We start from the raw sequence: 20,373 nt of genomic DNA, 5'->3' as shown, positions 1-20,373 counted from the left end.
TAGATACTCAGACTGTGATTAATCCTGGTTTAGATCCTCAGACTGTGATTAATCCAGGTTTAGATACTCAGACTGTGATTAATCCAGGTTTAGATACTCAGACTGTGATTAATCCTGGTTTAGATCCTCAGACTGTGATTAATCCTGGTTTAGATCCCCAGACTGTGATTAATCCTTGTTTAGATACTCAGACTGCGATTAATCCTGGTTTAGATACTCAGACTGTGATTAATCCTGGTTTAGATACTCAGACTGCGATTAATCCTGGTTTAGATCCTCAGACTGTGATTAATCCTGGTTTAGATCACCAGACTGTGATTAATCCTGGTTTAGATACTCAGACTGCGATTAATCCTAGTTTAGATCCTCAGACTGTGATTAATCCTGGTTTAGATACTCAGACTGCGATTAATCCTGGTTTAGATCCTCAGACTGTGATTAATCCTGGTTTAGATCCTCAGACTGTGATTAATCCGGGTTGAGATACTCAGACTGTGATTAATCCGGGTTTAGATACTCAGACTGCGATTAATCCGGGTTTAGATCCCCAGACTGTGATTAATCCTGGTTTAGATACTCAGACTGCGATTAATCCTGGTTTAGATACTCAGACTGCGATTAATCCTGGTTTAGATACTCAGACTGCGATTAATCCTGGTTTAGATACTCAGACTGTGATTAATCCTAGTTTAGATCCCCAGACTGTGATTAATCCTGGTTTAGATCCTCAGACTGTGATTAATCCAGGTTTAGATACTCAGACTGTGATTAATCCTGGTTTAGATCCTCAGACTGTGATTAATCCTGGTTTAGATCCCCAGACTGTGATTAATCCTTGTTTAGATACTCAGACTGCGATTAATCCTGGTTTAGATACTCAGACTGTGATTAATCCTGGTTTAGATACTCAGACTGTGATTAATCCTGGTTTAGATAGGTTTACATAGTCCAACTGTTATTAATCCAAGTTTAGATAATCAGACTGGGCTTAATCCAGGTTTGCATAGTCAAAATGTTATTAATCCAGGTTTAGATACTCAGACTGTGATTAATCCAGTTTTACATAGTAAAACTGTTATTAATCCAAGTTTAGATAATCAGACTGTGATTAATCCAGGTTTACATCGTTAAACTGTTATTAATCCAAGTTTAGATAATCAGACTGTGATTAATCCAGGTTTACATAGTTAGACTGTTATTAATCCAGGTTTAGATACTCAGACTGTGATTAATCCAGTTTTACATAGTCAAAATGTTATTAATCCAAGTTTAGATAATCAGACTGTGATTAATCCAGGTTTACATAGTTAAACTGTTATTAATCCAGGTTTAGATACTCAGACTGTGATTAATCCAGTTTTACATAGTCAAAATGTTATTAATCCAAGTTTAGATAATCAGACTGTGATTAATCCAGTTTTACATAGTCAAAATGTTATTAATCCAAGTTTAGATAATCAGACTGTGATTAATCCAGGTTTACATAGTTAAACTGTTATTAATCCAGGTTTAGATACTCAGACTGTGATTAATCCAGTTTTACATAGTCAAAATGTTATTAATCCAAGTTTAGATAATCAGACTGTGATTAATCCAGGTTTACATAGTCAAACTGTTATTAATCCTGGTTTAGATACTCAGACTGTGATTAATCCAGTTTTACATATACTGTTATTAATCCAAGTTTAGATACTCAGACTGTGATTAATCCAGTTTTACATAGTTAGACTGTTATTAATCCAAGTTTAGATACTCAGACTGTAAGTACTTCAGGTTCAGATAGTCAGACTTTCATTAGTCTGGGTTTAGATCATCAGGCTGTGATTAATCTGGGTTTAGATACTCAGACTGCGATTAATCCTGGTTTAGATACTCAGACTGTGATTAATCCTGGTTTAGATCCTCAGACTGTGATTAATCCAGGTTTAGATACTCAGACTGTGATTAATCCAGGTTTAGATACTCAGACTGTGATTAATCCTGGTTTAGATCCTCAGACTGTGATTAATCCTGGTTTAGATCCCCAGACTGTGATTAATCCTTGTTTAGATACTCAGACTGCGATTAATCCTGGTTTAGATACTCAGACTGTGATTAATCCTGGTTTAGATACTCAGACTGCGATTAATCTGGAAATACACAAAATAAATGTACATCATGTAGGCAGCCTGTGGCAGTCATTGTTGTTACTTAGCCTTCCATTTCACAGTAACCTACATCAGATAAGTTAATTCACTAGCTACTTTAGCTAACGTGCAGTTAGCTCTCAGAGTTGCTCTGCTGAGATAAACGACGTCAAATAACAGTGTGGCTTTTATTTAGCTGAATTGCTTGTGATCGACTCCGTCGCTTTCCGTCCCCAGATTTCGTTATCCTGGAGTCAACTCCTCGATTTCCAGAATTGACGTGCCTGAAGAGAAGCTGAGTTTTTTTTTTTTTTTACCTACCCGTATTCCGACAAAATACCGCCCCTCTGAGATGAGGTTCGCTACAAAGCGGTATCCAAACGGCGGCTTGCCTTTGTGTGTGAAATTCCAGCCAATCTCAGCGCAGGAAGCGGTACTGACTAACCAATCCGAGCGCAGAAGGCGGGACTTGTCAGAATACGGGCGGGAAAACAAATCACGCCTGTTTGACGTTTCCTAGCATTTCAAAACACAACGTCTTGGAAGATCCCCGAAGGACGGGGTCAGTAGCCTGAGGTTACACAATATGGAACATTATCTGGTAATATTAACATTTTTAGCCACTACATTATCTATTTGTCACAGATAACTCGTAACTAACTATAAAAGAGTGTGTTTTTGTCTTATTATTGTAATTAGTGTAGTGAATGAACAGTGCTAGCCCACAAGTATGGCTGGTGTAAGATAACTATTAGAGATAACTATTAGAGATAACTAACAGAGATAACTACCTAGCTAACGTGGCTTGTGCACGGGGCAAACCTATCCGTGGCTGTATCTGTTCTCAGCACTACACAGATCATGAAATAATGATTTCTACATCCACATAATTCACTCTGTCCACTCCATCTGTTTACAGGTCGTAGACACTATGTGCCCTGGGTCCTATGGTATGATCCTGTTTGTGAAAGACAAGGATTCTGGGTTGGAACACACACTGAAAAAGGTACTGAATAACTCTTTAGACGTATTAGTATTCACAGCAAGATAAGTGTCCTTTCTAAAGCCGCGTTTTTCTTTTTTAGGTGGAGTGTTTGGATGAAAGCAGAGCCAATCAAGCCCTGCGGGAGGTGTGGACCCATCTAATTGCAAATCCACCAGCGTTCCCTTTTAACTCTCAAATCATGGGGATAACACCATCAGATTTTGTGACGAATTATATTGTTTTGTTTTTGTCGCTTTGATTTGTAATCGGCCTCAACTGTGTGCTCTCTCCCTAGGCTTTGTGTCTGATAAATGTGAATCACCCCAACATCGTCAGATACAGAGAGCTATTCATATCTTGGGACAAAAGTGTATGATGCTCTGAATTAATTCATAGAAATGCAAGCTTTTGTCATTTTGTTTATGTTTTGGTAAATAATTGGCCTGTTATCATTTGATGAAAATGTGTCATTACAGATGTCATCTGTCATGCTTTCAATGGTGATGGACTGTCCCTGCATTTCAAGCCTCAAAGCAGTCATTGCTTCCCACAGGGAGCAAAAGGAGAGGTTCAAGAACAAGGTTTGGTGTATATCTCAGACAGATGGAAGTGTTAAAGGTGGTTGTGTGTTCACAAATGATATGTGGCCACACGTGGCTATTCTTACCCAAACTCACAGTCACAACTTACTGTACTGCACAGAGTTCTCTGTGTAGTAACGTCCTCCTTGAAACCTGCATCCATGAGTCAAGTCTACAACTGTACAACTCTGAAAAATGTATGATGTTCTGAATTAATTGGTGGCTACAGGGATTCTTTATAGTGAGGCCATGGAAGACCACATTCAGGCCCAGCATCAAGGGTCTTTTAGTGGGGTTGTGCCCCACCAACTAATCACCATGACCCATTAAATCCACTAGTTTGTAAGTTTTATGCAGGAAAAAACAGCACTTTGTGTGCACTGCTGCATTGCTTGCTATGCGTGTGCTACAATAAAGGCCACGTCTACTAAAACTGAGGGTTTGCATCACTTTGTAATGGCTGCATTTTAAGGAGGTGCTGTGGGGAAGATAAATTAGACAGATTTCCTAAAACCTTTCGTAATTTGCTGTAAATGTGGCTCTCCTGTTGATTCTCTACTGAATGCTGTGAGGAGCACTGCTGTAGATCTAATGTAGATTTCTTGCCCCATATTGATTTATTTTTCTGGCAGCATGGATGCAGATGTTCACAGTTGCTCAGCTCAGGATTGGACTGGTGCTGGTTCTGGCTGCATTTGAATTGCCAAAGACCCTTTAAAGTTGATGGTTTTAAAGAATCATTTGTAAGATCAGCCATGCCTCCAACCCTGGACCTACAGTCGTGTGCAAAATTTTGTTAATTTTCTAAATAAGTGAACACATCCTTTACAAAGAACACATCTCTGCACATTTCAACAGACAGTTACTGTTTAATTTAACAAATTGGGAAAAATATAAAAAATGAAAGGTGGCCTGTGCAAACATTATGGCACATTCTGTATTAAATATTTTATTTTTTCAACATGTTAAACTCTGCAAATAGATAGAAATTGTGCACTAACATTACTAAAAATTGTTATATTTGGGTTTGTAGACTTATTTTACTTAAAGTCAACAAAACGTTCTTTGACTGGGAGTGTTCACATGAACGCATGGTTGTTGTTCTGCTTTAAGCTAGAAGGGCAGTCCCTTGATTAACAGAGGTAAGATTGAAAGATAGAACAGAGGAACAGAGAGGGAAGAGGGATGTTTTGGTATGAAAACAGGAATTACAGGAAATGAAATGTAAAGATGGAAATTTATAGGAAGTTTGATTGGAAGGAGGACGAGCCTGAGCCTGAGCTTGTGCCTGAATCCTCCTCCCAAACTTCGATGTCATGACTGAGATGTGTGAGTGTGAAGACCCTCCATGTTATGTTAAAGTCCCCTACCGGTTAGGGTCGCATGCTGGCACTGGAATCATATCTGTATTGACAGATAAATGCTTAAAAAATGATTAGCATTGGACAGATGTTTCTATCTGGTATTTATTATACGCTGGAAGGCCAGAATGTTTAGGCATTTCTCTGTAATGCTGATCCAAGTAGATCTAGTCCCAGTTTCTACTTGTCAAATTATAACTAATGACTTACCAGCCTGAACTTTGAGCACTGCACATGTGCGTTAACCTCAGGGTTTCTATGAATAGAATTGTGAGAGATGTGGCATTTGAGGCTGGTTGGTTGACTTCTCTTTTTCTTTCCTTGCTATTATCCCATTCTGTGTGGATGCTCTTGCTCATGCAGGTCATACACATGTTCTTGGGGCAAATGGTGGATGCACTGGCCTACCTAGACAACAGAAACATTTTACACAGGTTTTTATACCTCAATTTTAAATATAAATCTTATATACTGCAGTTGGCTGCCTGCCTTTTACTTCTACTCAGCCACTGTATGAGGTAAGTCCACCATGTGGGTGCACAGTTACAGACTGTAGGTCATTTGTTGCTGCACAATTTGGCAGCCATTCTTTATCCTATTCATAATTGGTCAGTTTCTGACCACAGGACAGGCACAGAGTTCTTGCTGAGGTGTCTATGCTAGGTTAGGAGTATAAATATCCAGCAACAAGCAGGTCAGAGTCTGACCACTGATGAAGGACAGTCTCTGACTGTAGCCCAGCAAGGTGGAGCTACAAAGCAAGTGTTTCCAATAAAGTGTCCAGTGTGTATATACATGTAAGCCATCACTGTATTAGTCTGTCTCTTATGGTAAACATTTTGGTGAGAAAGCTGCACTTTGTGTCTGATTTAGAAATCTGAAGCCGTCCAACATTCTGATGACAGATGGCTTAGTCTTTCGCATCTGTGATTTTGGAACGGCAACGGTCACAGGAGATCGAGCAAAGCTGCAAATAAGAATTAAAGACAGTAAGTTGTTTTAAATACAGGCTTTGTGTTTTTATCAGAATGACTTTGTTACACATATGATGTAATTTGTCTTGGTAAGTGCACAAATGTTTGACATACAACATATTAAACCAGATAAGTACATGGACTACAAACATTCAAAGAAAACAATATAGAAGCTAAGGGGAAATAAGAATAACATAAATGGAAAAAATAAACAGAATAAGAGCTGATCCCATACAGTGCTGCAAAAAAGATACGTATATTACCCGTCTGAAAAAGTAATTGCCTAAAACTTAATAACTGGCCATGCCACCTTTAGCACTAACAACTGCAACCTGTAGTTCTTGAGATGTTTTTTCTGGGTTCTTTTGTGACTACCTGGTTAAGTTGTTGCTGTGCTGTGGAACTTTCTAGACCGGGCACTTCTGGGAAGTTTCTCTTCCGAAATTTCTTTTGAGTCACAGCATAAGGTACTGCTCGTTATGACCTTTAAGTGTACTTCACATTGCTGGAAATGGTCTGTCTATGTAATGTTTAGCTCCAACAGGCCTGACAGTAATCAAGCCTTGGTGTGTCCAGTTTACTTTACATTTACATTTACATTTACAGCATTTAGCAGACGCTCTTATCCAGAGCGACTTACAAGAAGTGCTTTGTCTATCTAGAGAAAGAATCTTTGCTAGTTACCAATAGCTTAGAGAAAAAGACAGTCCTGAGCTCAGAAACTGCTAGAAACAAATATGTCACTGCAGACACCAAGAGAAAAAGAACCAGAGTTGAACGCAGAACTCTGTGCCATTCAAAGCAATACAATAACAATAAGATACAATACAATACAATAAGCTACAATACAGAGTGCAGTACAATAACTCAATAACAATAATAATAACAAAAACTCGGTCCCAGCCATCACCTAAACGTGGTGAATTGGTTGATTGAGTAGCTAAGGGGGCAATTACTTTTTCACACTGTGCCTGTTGGTGTTTTATGGCTTTTTCCTTCAGTAAATGAAATGAAGATCTGTAAGTAGAAGAAATGAGGAGGCAAACGCTATTTCACATCCCAGTGTGAAAGAAGGCAAAAGAGGTGAATAATGTAAATATGTACATATGAAACATATTATTAACTGTTATTTACAGCATGTTACATAAAGATACGGTGTGGTACAGAGTGATGTGATGGGCCCCAGCAAAGGGAGGAGTTTGCAAAGGTCTATTTAAAGTGCAGGGTTAATGAGCGCCACAGCTCTGGGGAAAATATCGTTAGCAAGTATTAGGAAGTAATAGAACTGTAACAGAGCTCAATAGCATGTACTGGAGAGGTGATGGCAGTTAAAAAATTATCTGCAACAGGGCTCCCGAGTGGAGCAACTGTCTAAGCGTTGGCCCTATCATCAGGAGATCACGAGTTCGAAACAACTAAATTAGGCAGAAAAAAAAATTATCTGCAATGTTGGTGGTTTTGTCCTGCTATCGGAATTCTGCTTAGGCCTCCACCACTGTGCCGTAGAGCCAGCCACTGGACAGATTTTTGTCCTTCGGGTGCTATTGAACCAAAAATAACTGAAAAACCCTGTGTACTTTTGTATAAAACCCATTACTAGTAAGCACTGGTCAAATTGTACAATATTTTTAAAGGGGATGGTGGATTCAGAGGACTTAGTGGTGGGAGGCTGTAATATCAGCTGTAGAATCCAAACTCTCTTAATTCAGGGGACTCAGGCTGTTATCTGGACAAGTGAAGTTTATTCATTACTGTCAGGACTTTGACTCGCAGGTTTTCTCCATTTGTGGATAATGGCTTTCACCGTGGTTTGCTGGAGTCCAGAGCCTTAGCAATAGCTTTGCAACCATATCCAGACTGGTAGATTTCAGTGACTTTGCTTTACATCTGTATTTGATTCTCTTTAGAACGTGGCATCCTCTGCTGCTTTTAGAGACCTTCTAGCCTACTTCACATTGCCAGACAGGCTCTAGTTATGTTTAGAGGTCTGGCAGTAATCATGTCTGGGTGAGGCTTGTGAAATTGAATTCAGTAGTCAATTGAATTTAGTAAAGTGGTAGATTTAATGGATGGCATGGTGGCGCGGTGGATAGCACGGTGGCCCGGGGGGAACGCCATTGCCTCAGCAAGTAGGGCCTGCTTTCGGTTCCCTTTCTGTGTGGAGTTGTTCTCCTTGTGTCTGTGTGGGCTTCCTCCAGGTGCTCCAGTTTCCCCCCACAGTCCCAAAACATGCAGACAGGCCAGTTGGACATGCTAAATTGCCCCTCAGTGTGAGTGTGAATGTATATATTTGTTTGTCCTACGATGGACTGGCAACTTGTCCAGGGTGTATCCTGCCTTCTACCCAATGACCGTTGGGATAGGCTCCAGCTCCCCCCTGCAACCCAGAAATATATATAAATAAATATATATATATAGACACACACACATATAAACCCTGTCGGATGAAGCCCTTCTAGTAAATACCTGTGCAGACTTTTGAGAACAAGCCTAAAACTCCCTGCCTTTGTCGCCATCTAATGGCCAGAATCATTAGTCATCTTGTCTTCAACCTTGTTTGTGAGTGTGTCAGTCTCTCAGGATAATGTAATTGAATCAAAACAAAGTCCTATTCAGAAGAACAGCAATTGTTCTTTGAGCTCACTATTAAAAACTGTGGTAGAAATATGTATTAAAATTACAATCCGATCTGCTTCCAGGCGCAAAGTGCTGGATGGCTCCTGAGAGTGTGAGGCTGCTGCAGTGGAGTAACAAGTCTGATATTTGGTCCCTCGGCTGTGTCCTCCTGGATGTGTTGACGTGTCACATGTTTGATGTGTGTTTCTTTCTCTCTCACACAAAATATTTCTCTTGTGAATCAGAATACTTTATTGGCTAGTTAATATACAGTACTGTGCAAAGGTCAGAGACCACCCTTCATTTATACTTAGCTTCTATTCAAAGCAGCCATTTCTTATGAGAAGATTTCATGTAAGATAATTCACTTGTAATGAAGTCAAAAGAAGGACTTTCCAAACCTGGAGTTCAAAACTGAAATAAAAGAGAAAATCAAGCTCCAGGTTGCTTGAGATCTAAAAAAAATCCACAGGTGTTTCCTTCCATTATGAGGCACTATGGGTCTGAAAGGATGTGTAGCTGTCAAGAAGCTGCTAATGAGAAAAGAAAATAGACAAAAAAGAAGAAAATCATACAACGAAGCTCTTGATGGACCGAGCACTCAAAAATGTAATGCAGAAAACGCAACAAACGAAGACTGAACTTTGGAGGTGTGGAAAAATATCCCTGCCAATGCCTTTGAAAAACTGAAAGCAAGTGTCCTGAAGAGAAGTTGTGGAAGCTGTAATGAAGGTAAAGAGTGGACACACTAATTACTGAAAAAAATATATTTAGTTGTAATTTTACACATGTTTTCTTTTTTCCTGAATAGTTAATGGCCATTTTATCAGGGAAATTAAAATAATGAATGGTGGTCTCTCCCTTTTGCACAGTACTGTATCTAATAATAACTGTTCAACTGCAATCATTCTATCTTAGATAACTCATAGTTTATGTGATCTTAGGAGGAAGCCTCTCTGTCCCAGCTGTTTCTAATCAAGAAAGACCTCATTCCCCTGGACCGTGTCATGTCCAAGGACCTTCACAAGCTGCTCACCATGATGTTCAGCCACAGTCCAAAAAAGAGAGCCAGTGTCTGGTCAGTGTTGTGAACATACGCATACATTTATTCATGTAGCAGACACTCTTATCAACGGCGACTTAGAAAATGTACAAGACAAATGGTGCAAAGGACCCAGAGAAACTTAATGTAAAAGGAGCCATACTATAGCTTGGTCTAGTTAAATGAATAGAAAAAAACCTTCAGGGCAGTTAATAAATGGGTCTGTGTAAGGACTGTTGAGGATTGTTGTTCTTAGGTTGGATTGCAATTAAGCTTCTGACACAAGTTTCCTTTTGTTTTTTTTACTTTTAACTCATCATTTTTACATAAAACTTGCATTATGAGTGCACGCCCCCCTTTGCACATGCATTTACAGTGTACATCATGGAGTGAACATTTTTATTGTACATCACTTTAATTATTTGGCGAAGAAAGTTGAAATAAACAGTGCATATGAGTTTGTGGTTCATACCAATACAGGGTGCCGGTGTGTACTAGTAAGAACCTGGATATTTTTTGAAAAACAGCCTACAGCAAGGCTTTTGAGAACAAGCTGGAAACTCACTGCCTCAGAGCTATGGTGCCATCTAATGGAATGACTGTTGCACAGCCTGTTCTTAATCTAATTGTTATTCTTCTCATATGTCTGTGAGTGTCAGGTTCTCAGGATAATGTAATTGAATTGAGACAAATCCCCATTCAGTGGAACAGAAGAACAGACGAATGTTCTTTGAGCTTACTATTAAAACTGTTGTTGAAATAAATCAGATCCATCCAATCATCCAAGCCATCCACTCCGTGCCAGTGTTTCGGATGTACACTTACATTAACATTTGTTCATGTGGCAGGCATTCCTGTCCAGGGCGACTTAAAAATGTGCAAGACAAATGATACAGCGACAGAGAAGCTTAAAGGATTTATTATGTAAACGGAGCCCTACTGTAGCTTGTTCTAGTTAAATGAATACAAATACATGACTTGAGGACTAAAAAATAACTACAGCTTTTAAGAGGAGTATTGCTCTTAGTTAGGAACAGGTATAGGAATTAGGCTTCGCATGGCGTACAAGTTTCAGTTAACATCTTTTATTTCATTCGTTTTCACCTGAAACGTGTATTTTGAGTTCAGTCACCCTTTTGTACATTTAGAGCAGGGGTGTCCGATATTATCAACAAAGGGCTGGTGTGCCTGCAGGTTTCCATTCCAGCAAAGCAGGACTGCACACGATCAGTTGTTTGAAGGTTGAACAACTGATTAGACATGTGGAATCAGGTGAGCTCCAGCTTGCAGCCACACCGACCCTTTGTGGATAAGATTGGACACCCCTGATTTACAGTGAACGTTATGAACAGTTTCATTATTTGGCAAAGAACGTTGAAATAAATAATGAGTATTAGTTTGTGGGTCACACCAATACAGGATGCTGGTGAATGAAGCTTTTGTGAAGGACTGTCTGATTCTCTGTGGCTCTTCACTGCATACGATGAAGAAGACTCTTCCTCGGGGGGTCACTGGACCACCATTCCATGAAGGGTTTGATAGTGTCTTGGGTACGGAGCCCAAGCTTATGATGCATGCTTATTAAAGTGATTCAGCCACAAATGTACACAGTTTTCCTCTTATCACAAATGTGTTGGTCATCCTCTAGTCCTTCATCATTGGCCACAGGCGCTGTTGGTTGGATGTTTTTAGTTGGTGGACTATTCTCAGTCCAGCAGTGAGACTGAGGTGTTTAAACACAGCAGCACTGTTGTGCCTGATCCACTTGTACCAGCTCAACACACACACAAACACACCACCACCATGTTACACACACTAACACTACAAACTAACTCAATAACATTCCGCCTTGAAAATAATACATGCTGTGTGGTCTTGTGGGGGTCCTGACCATTGAAGAACAGTGTTAAGATTAAGAAACCCTTATTAGTCCCACAACGGGCAAACTTCACCTCCACATTTAACCCATCCCTTAAGTGAAACACTACATACACACTAGTGAGCACACACACTAGGGGCAGCCGGGTGTCCTTGAACAAGTGCTGTCATGTATTCTGGGGATCAAACTGGAGACCTTTTGGTCACAGGGCCAGTTCCCTAACCTCCAGCCTATGACTGCCCTTTAAAGTGGCTAACAAAGTAGCTATATTTGCCTCATAATTCTAGTGCAAAGCTGAAGAAATTAACTTTATACAGTAAACATGTCTTGATTGATCAACTACATTTGGGGTCAGGAGAAAATGAATCAGCTCTTTAAGTTTAATTTATTCTTTGCTGAATCTTCTTATTTCATTTATTATTTGTTGATATTCAGTATTTAGTTTTTCCCCCTGTTTTGTTCTGTTTTATAGAGTTCATGATGACCTATACAGATATAGAAGATGTCCAGCTTTCTGTTTTATCATATCTACTGAAGAAGGATAAAAATGGTACTAACTGCTTGTTTGTTATTCATGTTATTTGTGGTTGGAACTTGGAAAGTTTTGGAAAGTTATGAGTGGCATTTGCCACAGATGGAGAATTGACAGACTTATATTAAAAGTGTGTGTATAATAGCCTTGGAGAGGGTCAGTGACGTGGTGGAGGCTGTGACGTCAGCTATGATGAGCCATACTGGATCAGCTTGTGTTCAGCTGAAGTCATGCCAGGTCCTTCAACAACTTCTAACTGCAGGTCAGTCAGCAGAAGTATAGGAGCCATCAAAATACTTTCCTTAAAGTCTTAATGTTCTACGAAGTTCTGTTTGATCATATGTTTGTCTAAACTGCTTTTTAGGAGAACATACTAGCATTGAGAACTCCAGCTTATATGGCGAAGATGTCATCTCCCATCTTCTCAAGGCTGTACAGAATCATTCCAAGCATGTAGATCTCCTGGTTAATGCGTTTCAAGTACTCTTCCTCGTCTCAAAGAATGGTGTGGACCTGAGCTCTTACTCTGTATTCCTCCACTCCAATATGTTCTGTTTTCTCATGTATCTCATCACCTGGCTGCCTCAAAGTTTTGGATTCATTGAAATTTTTATGGCAAGTTAACAGAACAATAATAGCCTGGTTAATCTTAAAATAAAAAAAATCTTTTTTAATGGAATAATTTGTATAGTGTACTTGATATATTCTGTGATGTGTAATTCTGTAAGCTAAAGCCGTGTTCTGAATTTGATGTGCTTGTTCATTTCTAGGGAAGGCCTGTGATTCGATTGTGAAACTAGGCTGTGCACAGGAAGTACTGAAAACACTGAGAGCCAACCCACAGAAGAAGGATATTGTCATCCCCTCCTGCAGATTCCTGTGGAATTTACTTGCGAATGGTAAGTATAATAACAGCTTGTAACCAAAACTGGGCATGCACCGATGAGGAATATTTATAGCTGATTCTAGATTTTTTTCTACTCAAAAGCTCACATTGTGTGGGTTAAATGAACAAACACTTTCTAACTTTCTAATGGCCAAAGTGGCAACATAAATAACATTGGGCCTCATTCGCCAACCTTTCAAAACCCATGAATGCAGTTTTCACAAAGATTCTGACATTCACCAATGTTTCTTATTGGGATTTGTTCTTAGGTAAGAAGAAAATCTACATGCACTCAAGAGCAGAAAAGGTGCAAACAATTCTTTGGTTTAAGAACACATCAGGAATTTGACATAGACTTTTTCTTAGGACCTTTCTCAAGAACAAAATAAAGATTAAGAAATATATTGGTGAATGAGGCCCATTATTTGCTATTTCATGAGCTGAATGGATTTGTTTTACATCTTCAAATGGATATTCAATTGCCTATTCAAAACACATGAATGCAATAAAGTGTCACATAGAAAGTAAGAGGCGTCTTGATATTTAAGCTGTTTAGCACAATAAGTCGTGTAATTATGGTACAACATTTTGGTACAGGTGTAGCAGCAGCATTCAAATGCAACTTACCTTATTCTCGTTAACGGCATCATAAAATTACACCACAGGCCAAAGATATAAATAATAAATAAATTGGCTGATTGCTGGTTTGGAGTAAAACCCTGCCGATTCCAGTCTTGGTCAATTCTGATCTTGCTTGATTGCGATTGTGCTGACGTAACCAAAGGTTTGGTGACACAGTTTTACATCATGATCATTAGTTTCTTTCTCTCCAATTACTTGGCATAGACAAGCCTAATTGAGTCTAAACAACTTGTTCTGGTCTTAGACGAATGGATGATGATGTCAACATGCAGTTTGCACAATGCTACCCTGGTGGCTATAGGCCTCCATTACATGTTAGCTCCATTAGTTTCATAGCTCCAGTGCAACACTAAAGAAGTTTCAGACAGCAAACACTGGTGTGATGGCTTGGCTGGTTCTGATCTTGGTCGCTTCCACTCTTAGACATTTTCGACTGTGCAACCCTAACCAAAATGTTTGGTGCCACAAAGTCATGATCATTTTTTTTTTCTCCTGAATTACTCATGTAGGTATTCCCTACACGGCTAGTGTAGAATCAATGACTAGTGCAGCTGAGACAGTGTGCAGTGTGGGAGAGATGCACCTGCAGGATGCAGTTGTGACAGAGTGCTTGTGTGCTGCGCTACAGTCCCTGACCATGCACGGTAAGATACTCCAGTTTAATAGTACAAACCCAAGACACACAGATGTCCCTGTTTTTCTACTTTTTTACTGCATATCTACAACATATGGGGCAGATTTTATATACAAAAAAACATAAAGGAGCCCTTAGTGGTGCTTTTTAAAAGAGTGAAAGTAGGAGCTATTAATAGAAATATAGATACACTTGAAGCAACATTTACTTTTGCTTTCACTTACAGTATTTACTTTTGCTTTCACTTACAGTATTTACTTTCACTTACTTTTTGCTTTCATTAATGTTGTAGGTCTATTTGAGGAGAAGGATGTTGAAAACGCCACACTCCTCTTGATAAATGCGCTCAGAATCCACCCTAACCATTCTGGGATAGTGAAACATGTGTTTATTGTCATGGTCACCCTGGTCAAATGCTCAGGTGAGAAATAAAGCATGTAAATCTATGCAGTTACCAAGTACCACTGACAAATGCTCAGTTCAAAAACGCTTCTTGTTCAGGTTTAGTAAGACAAAAAAGAACCAGTAGTATTGCATTAAAAAACTATTACAGTTTTACACACTGCACAGCAATAAATCTACTTAAACATGACTAATTATGCTCACTCTTCAGTGGGTCAGTATTCTTTGAGTACTGCTAACATCCACAATATGTTCCTGTGATGTAATTTATAATTATACATTAAATTTTGTCAAATTACCCACCTTCCTGTGATATAATGCTCTAGGGTATGACCTAATGACTTTTCACCCAGTGCAGTCTGAGCAAAATACACATATTGCAGACTAGTACACCTCAAGGCTTTCTCCCCATTTGTCCACATCAGAGAAGGCTGCTCTCCGACTTCTCACTCCAAATGGGGAGAGTGGTGTTTCTTTGATCCTGACAGCACGAGGGCACCATCCGGATGACCGACTGGTCACAGAGAACTTCTGCCACCTTCTGAATCAGCTGGTCCAACAAGGTGAACGCAAGAACACTCTTAAAAAAAATCTCAAATGATTCTTAGTTTGGATAGAAAAGGTAATACGTCTCTCTAATAGGTCCTTTAATCTTTACACATGCGTGTCGCCTCTGTCAGAAAATAAATAAATAAATATCTCCAACTTTACATTCTGTACTTTCAGTGCAAGTTCATTTTATTCCGAACAGCTTTGGACCATTTCAATTGGGCCATTCGTCGTAAAAAATTTTACACAATGTAAAGGGCAGCTTCTGTGTTCAAACGATGTAGAATAAAAAAATGGAGGCATGTTTTTCTTTGGACAGCAATATATTATTTACAAAAAGGGTTGTTTAGGTAACCAACACTGGTTCTTTTATACCCTCTGTGTTATTTTTTAATACAGAGAGCTGTGGTTTTAATGCTACTGTAGGACTGTTGTTGAAAAGTATAGGAAACATTGTGTTTTCCTCTTTCATTTTCTCTGATGCTTAGGATAAACACATTTTTGTGTACATTGTACTAGGCCTGTTAAAGTTACTACATTATCACCTGATCAAAATTACTAAAGGGAAACCTGGAGAAACCTGAATTATTCACAGTGGTGGTGATAGGAACCAGACATCTGAAGAGTTTAATGCCTCTGAAAGCTACCTTACAGAAGGCCATTACATAATATGATTATGAATATGCTGCCTGATGACTGAGACATTGTTTTACCATCTGTTTGTGGTATGATTTTGGCCTAAAACACATGTTCAATGTGTGCATTCTTGCTGGAGAGGTGCAGGGCATTGTAAGGGAAAAAAAGTCCCAAAAGAAAACACAAATTTAAACGTTTACTGAAAAGCTAACATGGCTATATTTGTGTTGTAGCCCTTTCAACCTCTGGTTCCCATCACCACCATTGTAAATAAAGTTGGAAAGTTTCTGTACAAGGAAACCTTTCACATCAAACCACTCTCTGTGACTTTGTTTACATCTCAACTATTTAATTGAAATGAAACAAATTGTGTGCATGTGCTTGGATGTGGATGGATGTGGATGGATGGATGGATGGATGGATGGATGGATGGATGGATGGATGGATAGTAAACCTTAAGAGGGCGGCGCTGAGTGATATCTGTTTATTTGATGTGTGTTAGTAACACCTTTAGAGGGCGGCGCTGAGTAATATCTGTTTATTTGATGTGTGTTAGTGACACCTTTAGAGGGCGGCGCTGAGTAATATCTGTTTATTTGATGTGTGTTAGTAACACCTTTAGAGGACGGCGCTGAGTAATATCTGTTTATTTGATGTGTGTTAGTAACACCTTTAGAGGGCGGCGCTGAGTGATACCTGTTTATTTGATGTGTGTTAGTAACACCTTTAGAGGGCGACGCTGAGTAATACCTGTTTATTTGATGTGTGTTAGTAGCGCCTTTAGAGGGCGGCGCTGAGTAATATCTGTTTATTTGATGTGTGTTAGTAACGCCTTTAGAGGGCGGCGCTGAGTAATATCTGTTTATTTGATGTGTGTTAGTAACACCTTTAGAGGGCGGCGCTGAGTAATACCTGTTTATTTGATGTGTGTTAGTAACGCCTTTAGAGGGCGGCGCTGAGTAATACCTGTTTATTTGATGTGTGTTAGTAACGCCTTTAGAGGGCGGCGCTGAGTAATATCTGTTTATTTGATGTGTGTTAGTAACGCCTTTAGAGGGCGGCGCTGAGTAATATCTGTTTATTTGATGTGTGTTAGTAACGCCTTTAGAGGGCGGCGCTGAGTAATACCTGTTTATTTGATGTGTGTTAGTAACGCCTTTAGAGGGCGGCGCTGAGTAATACCTGTTTATTTGATGTGTGTTAGTAGCACCTTTAGAGGGCGGCGCTGAGTAATATCTGTTTATTTGATGTGTGTTAGTAGCACCTTTAGAGGGCGGCGCTGAGTAATACCTGTTTATTTGATGTGTGTTAGTAACGCCTTTAGAGGGCGGCGCTGAGTAATATCTGTTTATTTGATGCGTGTTAGTAGCACCTTTAGAGGGCGGCGCTGAGTAATATCTGTTTATTTGATGCGTGTTAGTAACACCTTTAGAGGGCGGCGCTGAGTAATATCTGTTTATTTGATGCGTGTTAGTAGCACCTTTAGAGGGCGGCGCTGAGTAATACCTGTTTATTTGATGTGTGTTAGTAACGCCTTTAGAGGGCGGCGCTGAGTAATATCTGTTTATTTGATGCGTGTTAGTAACACCTTTAGAGGGCGACGCTGAGTAATACCTGTTTATTTGATGCGTGTTAGTAACACCTTTAGAGGGCGGCGCTGAGTAATATCTGTTTATTTGATGCGTGTTAGTAACACCTTTAGAGGGCGGCGCTGAGTAATATCTGTTTATTTGATGCGTGTTAGTAACACCTTTAGAGGGCGGCGCTGAGTAATATCTGTTTATTTGATGCGTGTTAGTAACGCCTTTAGAGGGCGGCGCTGAGTAATATCTGTTAATTTGATGCGTGTTAGTAACGCCTTTAGAGGGCGGCGCTGAGTAATATCTGTTTATTTGATGCGTGTTAGTAACGCCTTTAGAGGGCGGCGCTGAGTAATATCTGTTTATTTGATGCGTGTTAGTAACGCCTTTAGAGGGCGGCGTTGAGTAATACCTGTTTATTTGATGTGTGTTAGTAACGCCTTTAGAGGGCGGCGCTGAGTAATATCTGTTTATTTGATGCGTGTTAGTAACGCCTTTAGAGGGCGACGCTGAGTAATATCTGTTTATTTGATGTGTGTTATTAACGTCTTTAGAGGGCGGCGCTGAGTAATATCTGTTTATTTGATGTGTGTTAGTAACGCCTTTAGAGGGCGGCGTTGAGTAATACCTGTTTATTTGATGTGTGTTAGTAACGCCTTTAGAGGGCGACGCTGAGTAATATCTGTTTATTTGATGTGTGTTATTAACGTCTTTAGAGGGCGGCGCTGAGTAATATCTGTTTATTTGATGCGTGTTAGTAACACCTTTAGAGGGCGGCGCTGAGTAATATCTGTTTATTTGATGCGTGTTAGTAACGCCTTTAGAGGGCGACGCTGAGTAATATCTGTTTATTTGATGTGTGTTAGTAGCACCTTTAGAGGGCGACACTGAGTAATATCTGTTTATTTGATGTGTGTTAGTAGCACCTTTAGAGGGCGGCGCTGAGTAATACCTGTTTATTTGATGTGTGTTAGTGACACCTTTAGAGGGCGGCGCTGAGTAATACCTGTTTATTTGATGTGTGTTAGTGACACCTTTAGAGGGCGGCGCTGAGTAATATCTGTTTATTTGATGTGTGTTAGTAGCGCCTTTAGAGGGCGGCGCTGAGTAATATCTGTTTATTTGATGTGTGTTAGTAGCGCCTTTAGAGGGCGGCGCTGAGTAATATCTGTTTATTTGATGTGTGTTAGTAGCACCTTTAGAGGGCGGCGCTGAGTAATATCTGTTTATTTGATGTGTGTTAGTGACACCGTTAGAGGGCGGCGCTGAGTAATATCTGTTTATTTGATGTGTGTTAGTAGCACCTTTAGAGGGCGGCGCTGAGTAATATCTGTTTATTTGATGTGTGTTAGTAACACCTTTAGAGGGCGGCGCTGAGTAATATCTGTTTATTTGATGTGTGTTAGTAACACCTTTAGAGGGCGGCGCTGAGTAATATCTGTTTATTTGATGTGTGTTAGTAGCACCTTTAGAGGGCGGCGCTGAGTAATATCTGTTTATTTGATGTTTGTTAGTAACACCTTTAGAGGGCGGCGCTGAGTAATACCTGTTTATTTGATGTGTGTTAGTAACACCTTTAGAGGGCGGCGCTGAGTAATACCTGTTTATTTGATGTGTGTTAGTAAAACCTTTAGAGGGCGGCGCTGAGTAATATCTGTTTATTTGATGTGTGTTAGTAGCACCTTTAGAGGGCGGCGCTGAGTGATACCTGTTTATTTGATGTGTGTTAGTAGCACCTTTAGAGGGCGGCGCTGAGTAATACCTGTTTATTTGATGTGTGTTAGTAACACCTTTAGAGGGCGGCGCTGAGTAATATCTGTTTATTTGATGTGTGTTAGTAACGCCTTTAGAGGGCGGCGCTGAGTAATATCTGTTTATTTGATGTGTGTTAGTAACACCTTTAGAGGGCGGCGCTGAGTACTACCTGTTTATTTGATGTGTGTTAGTAACACCTTTAGAGCGCGGCGCTGAGTAATACCTGTTTATTTGATGTGTGTTAGTAACACCTTTAGAGGGCGGCGCTGAGTAATACCTGTTTATTTGATGTGTGTTAGTAACACCTTTAGAGGGCGGCGCTGAGTAATACCTGTTTATTTGATGTGTGTTAGTAACACCTTTAGAGGGCGGCGCTGAGTAATACCTGTTTATTTGATGTGTGTTAGTAACACCTTTAGAGGGCGGCGCTGAGTAATACCTGTTTATTTGATGTGTGTTAGTAACACCTTTAGAGAACCTAATTTAGTTCAAATTATTAATCACAGCTGTTTGTAGGGCAATTAATCATCGGCTATAGTTTCATGATTGTGACCTGCCTACGTTGTACTTAGAGTAAAGCATGAGGTAAAGACACCAAAAGTACATTAAATATGACCTTCAATGCTTCCTTGTAAACCGTTCTGTTTATTTTTAACTGCTGGTATTGCTATTTTTGTCATGGATCTCAGATGCTGTGGCTCCTGAGCTCCTTGCTGAAAGTGTCCAGGAGGAACTGGAGCATATAGTGAAACAATTTGAGTCCACTACGGTTCGTAAAGAACTTATTTTATAATGCATTATGGTTCATGTTATTTTGACAGTTAGACAACTCTTGGATGTGATTTGACTATAAGTAACTCTTCTTTTCCTCTTAGGACATCGCCCTGTTGGCACAGGAGACCCTGTCAAATGTGATGAGCCTTAACAACCCAGAGCCCGCAGTGAAAAATAACACGTCCTTTCAGAATCCATTCAGAACTCATGTGTCGACATAGCGCTGCTGGAATAGCACAACATACGCCTGCCCAGCGAAAGACCTTATGTGAGAGACTAGCAATTATCGGCTGAGATATTAAAGCTATTTTTACATTCCTACTGAAATTTTGTATTCGGTGTTACTGTCACATCACAGCTGTTTTGACTGTTTATACATTTCAAAGAGTCTGAAAAAGAACCTTTTGTAACAACCGTGT

General features: G+C 39.8%; 2 protein-coding genes across 2 annotated transcripts in view; one reads left to right on the top strand and one right to left on the bottom strand.

Moving 5' to 3' along the window:
* slc2a6 (solute carrier family 2 member 6) overlaps positions 1–5,337 on the bottom strand; it is a 22,233-nt gene extending 16,896 nt beyond the window's left edge. Inside the window, exon 1 of the mRNA XM_037535618.1 lies at positions 5,264–5,337. The gene's annotated coding sequence lies outside the window, so the exon portion shown is untranslated. The remainder of the gene's footprint in view (positions 1–5,263) is intronic.
* LOC108414549 (serine/threonine kinase-like domain-containing protein STKLD1) lies at positions 2,653–20,373 on the top strand. The gene is made up of 19 exons (XM_017687427.2): positions 2,653–2,727; positions 3,046–3,132; positions 3,212–3,256; positions 3,407–3,481; positions 3,588–3,692; positions 5,417–5,487; positions 5,927–6,042; positions 8,727–8,842; positions 9,588–9,721; positions 11,105–11,235; positions 12,037–12,114; positions 12,242–12,358; positions 12,461–12,601; positions 12,867–12,995; positions 14,134–14,268; positions 14,551–14,679; positions 15,086–15,223; positions 19,870–19,949; positions 20,056–20,373. The coding sequence occupies exons 1-19, from the start codon at positions 2,713–2,715 to the stop codon at positions 20,173–20,175; spliced, it is 1,962 nt and encodes a 653-aa protein (XP_017542916.2). The 5' UTR covers positions 2,653–2,712; the 3' UTR covers positions 20,176–20,373.

Source organism: Pygocentrus nattereri, chromosome 28 (genome assembly GCF_015220715.1).
Source record: "Pygocentrus nattereri isolate fPygNat1 chromosome 28, fPygNat1.pri, whole genome shotgun sequence".
NCBI classification, from domain to species: Eukaryota; Metazoa; Chordata; class Actinopteri; order Characiformes; family Serrasalmidae; genus Pygocentrus; species Pygocentrus nattereri.
Note: the sequence above shows the minus strand (reverse complement) of the source record. Positions and strands in the feature narration are given on the sequence as shown.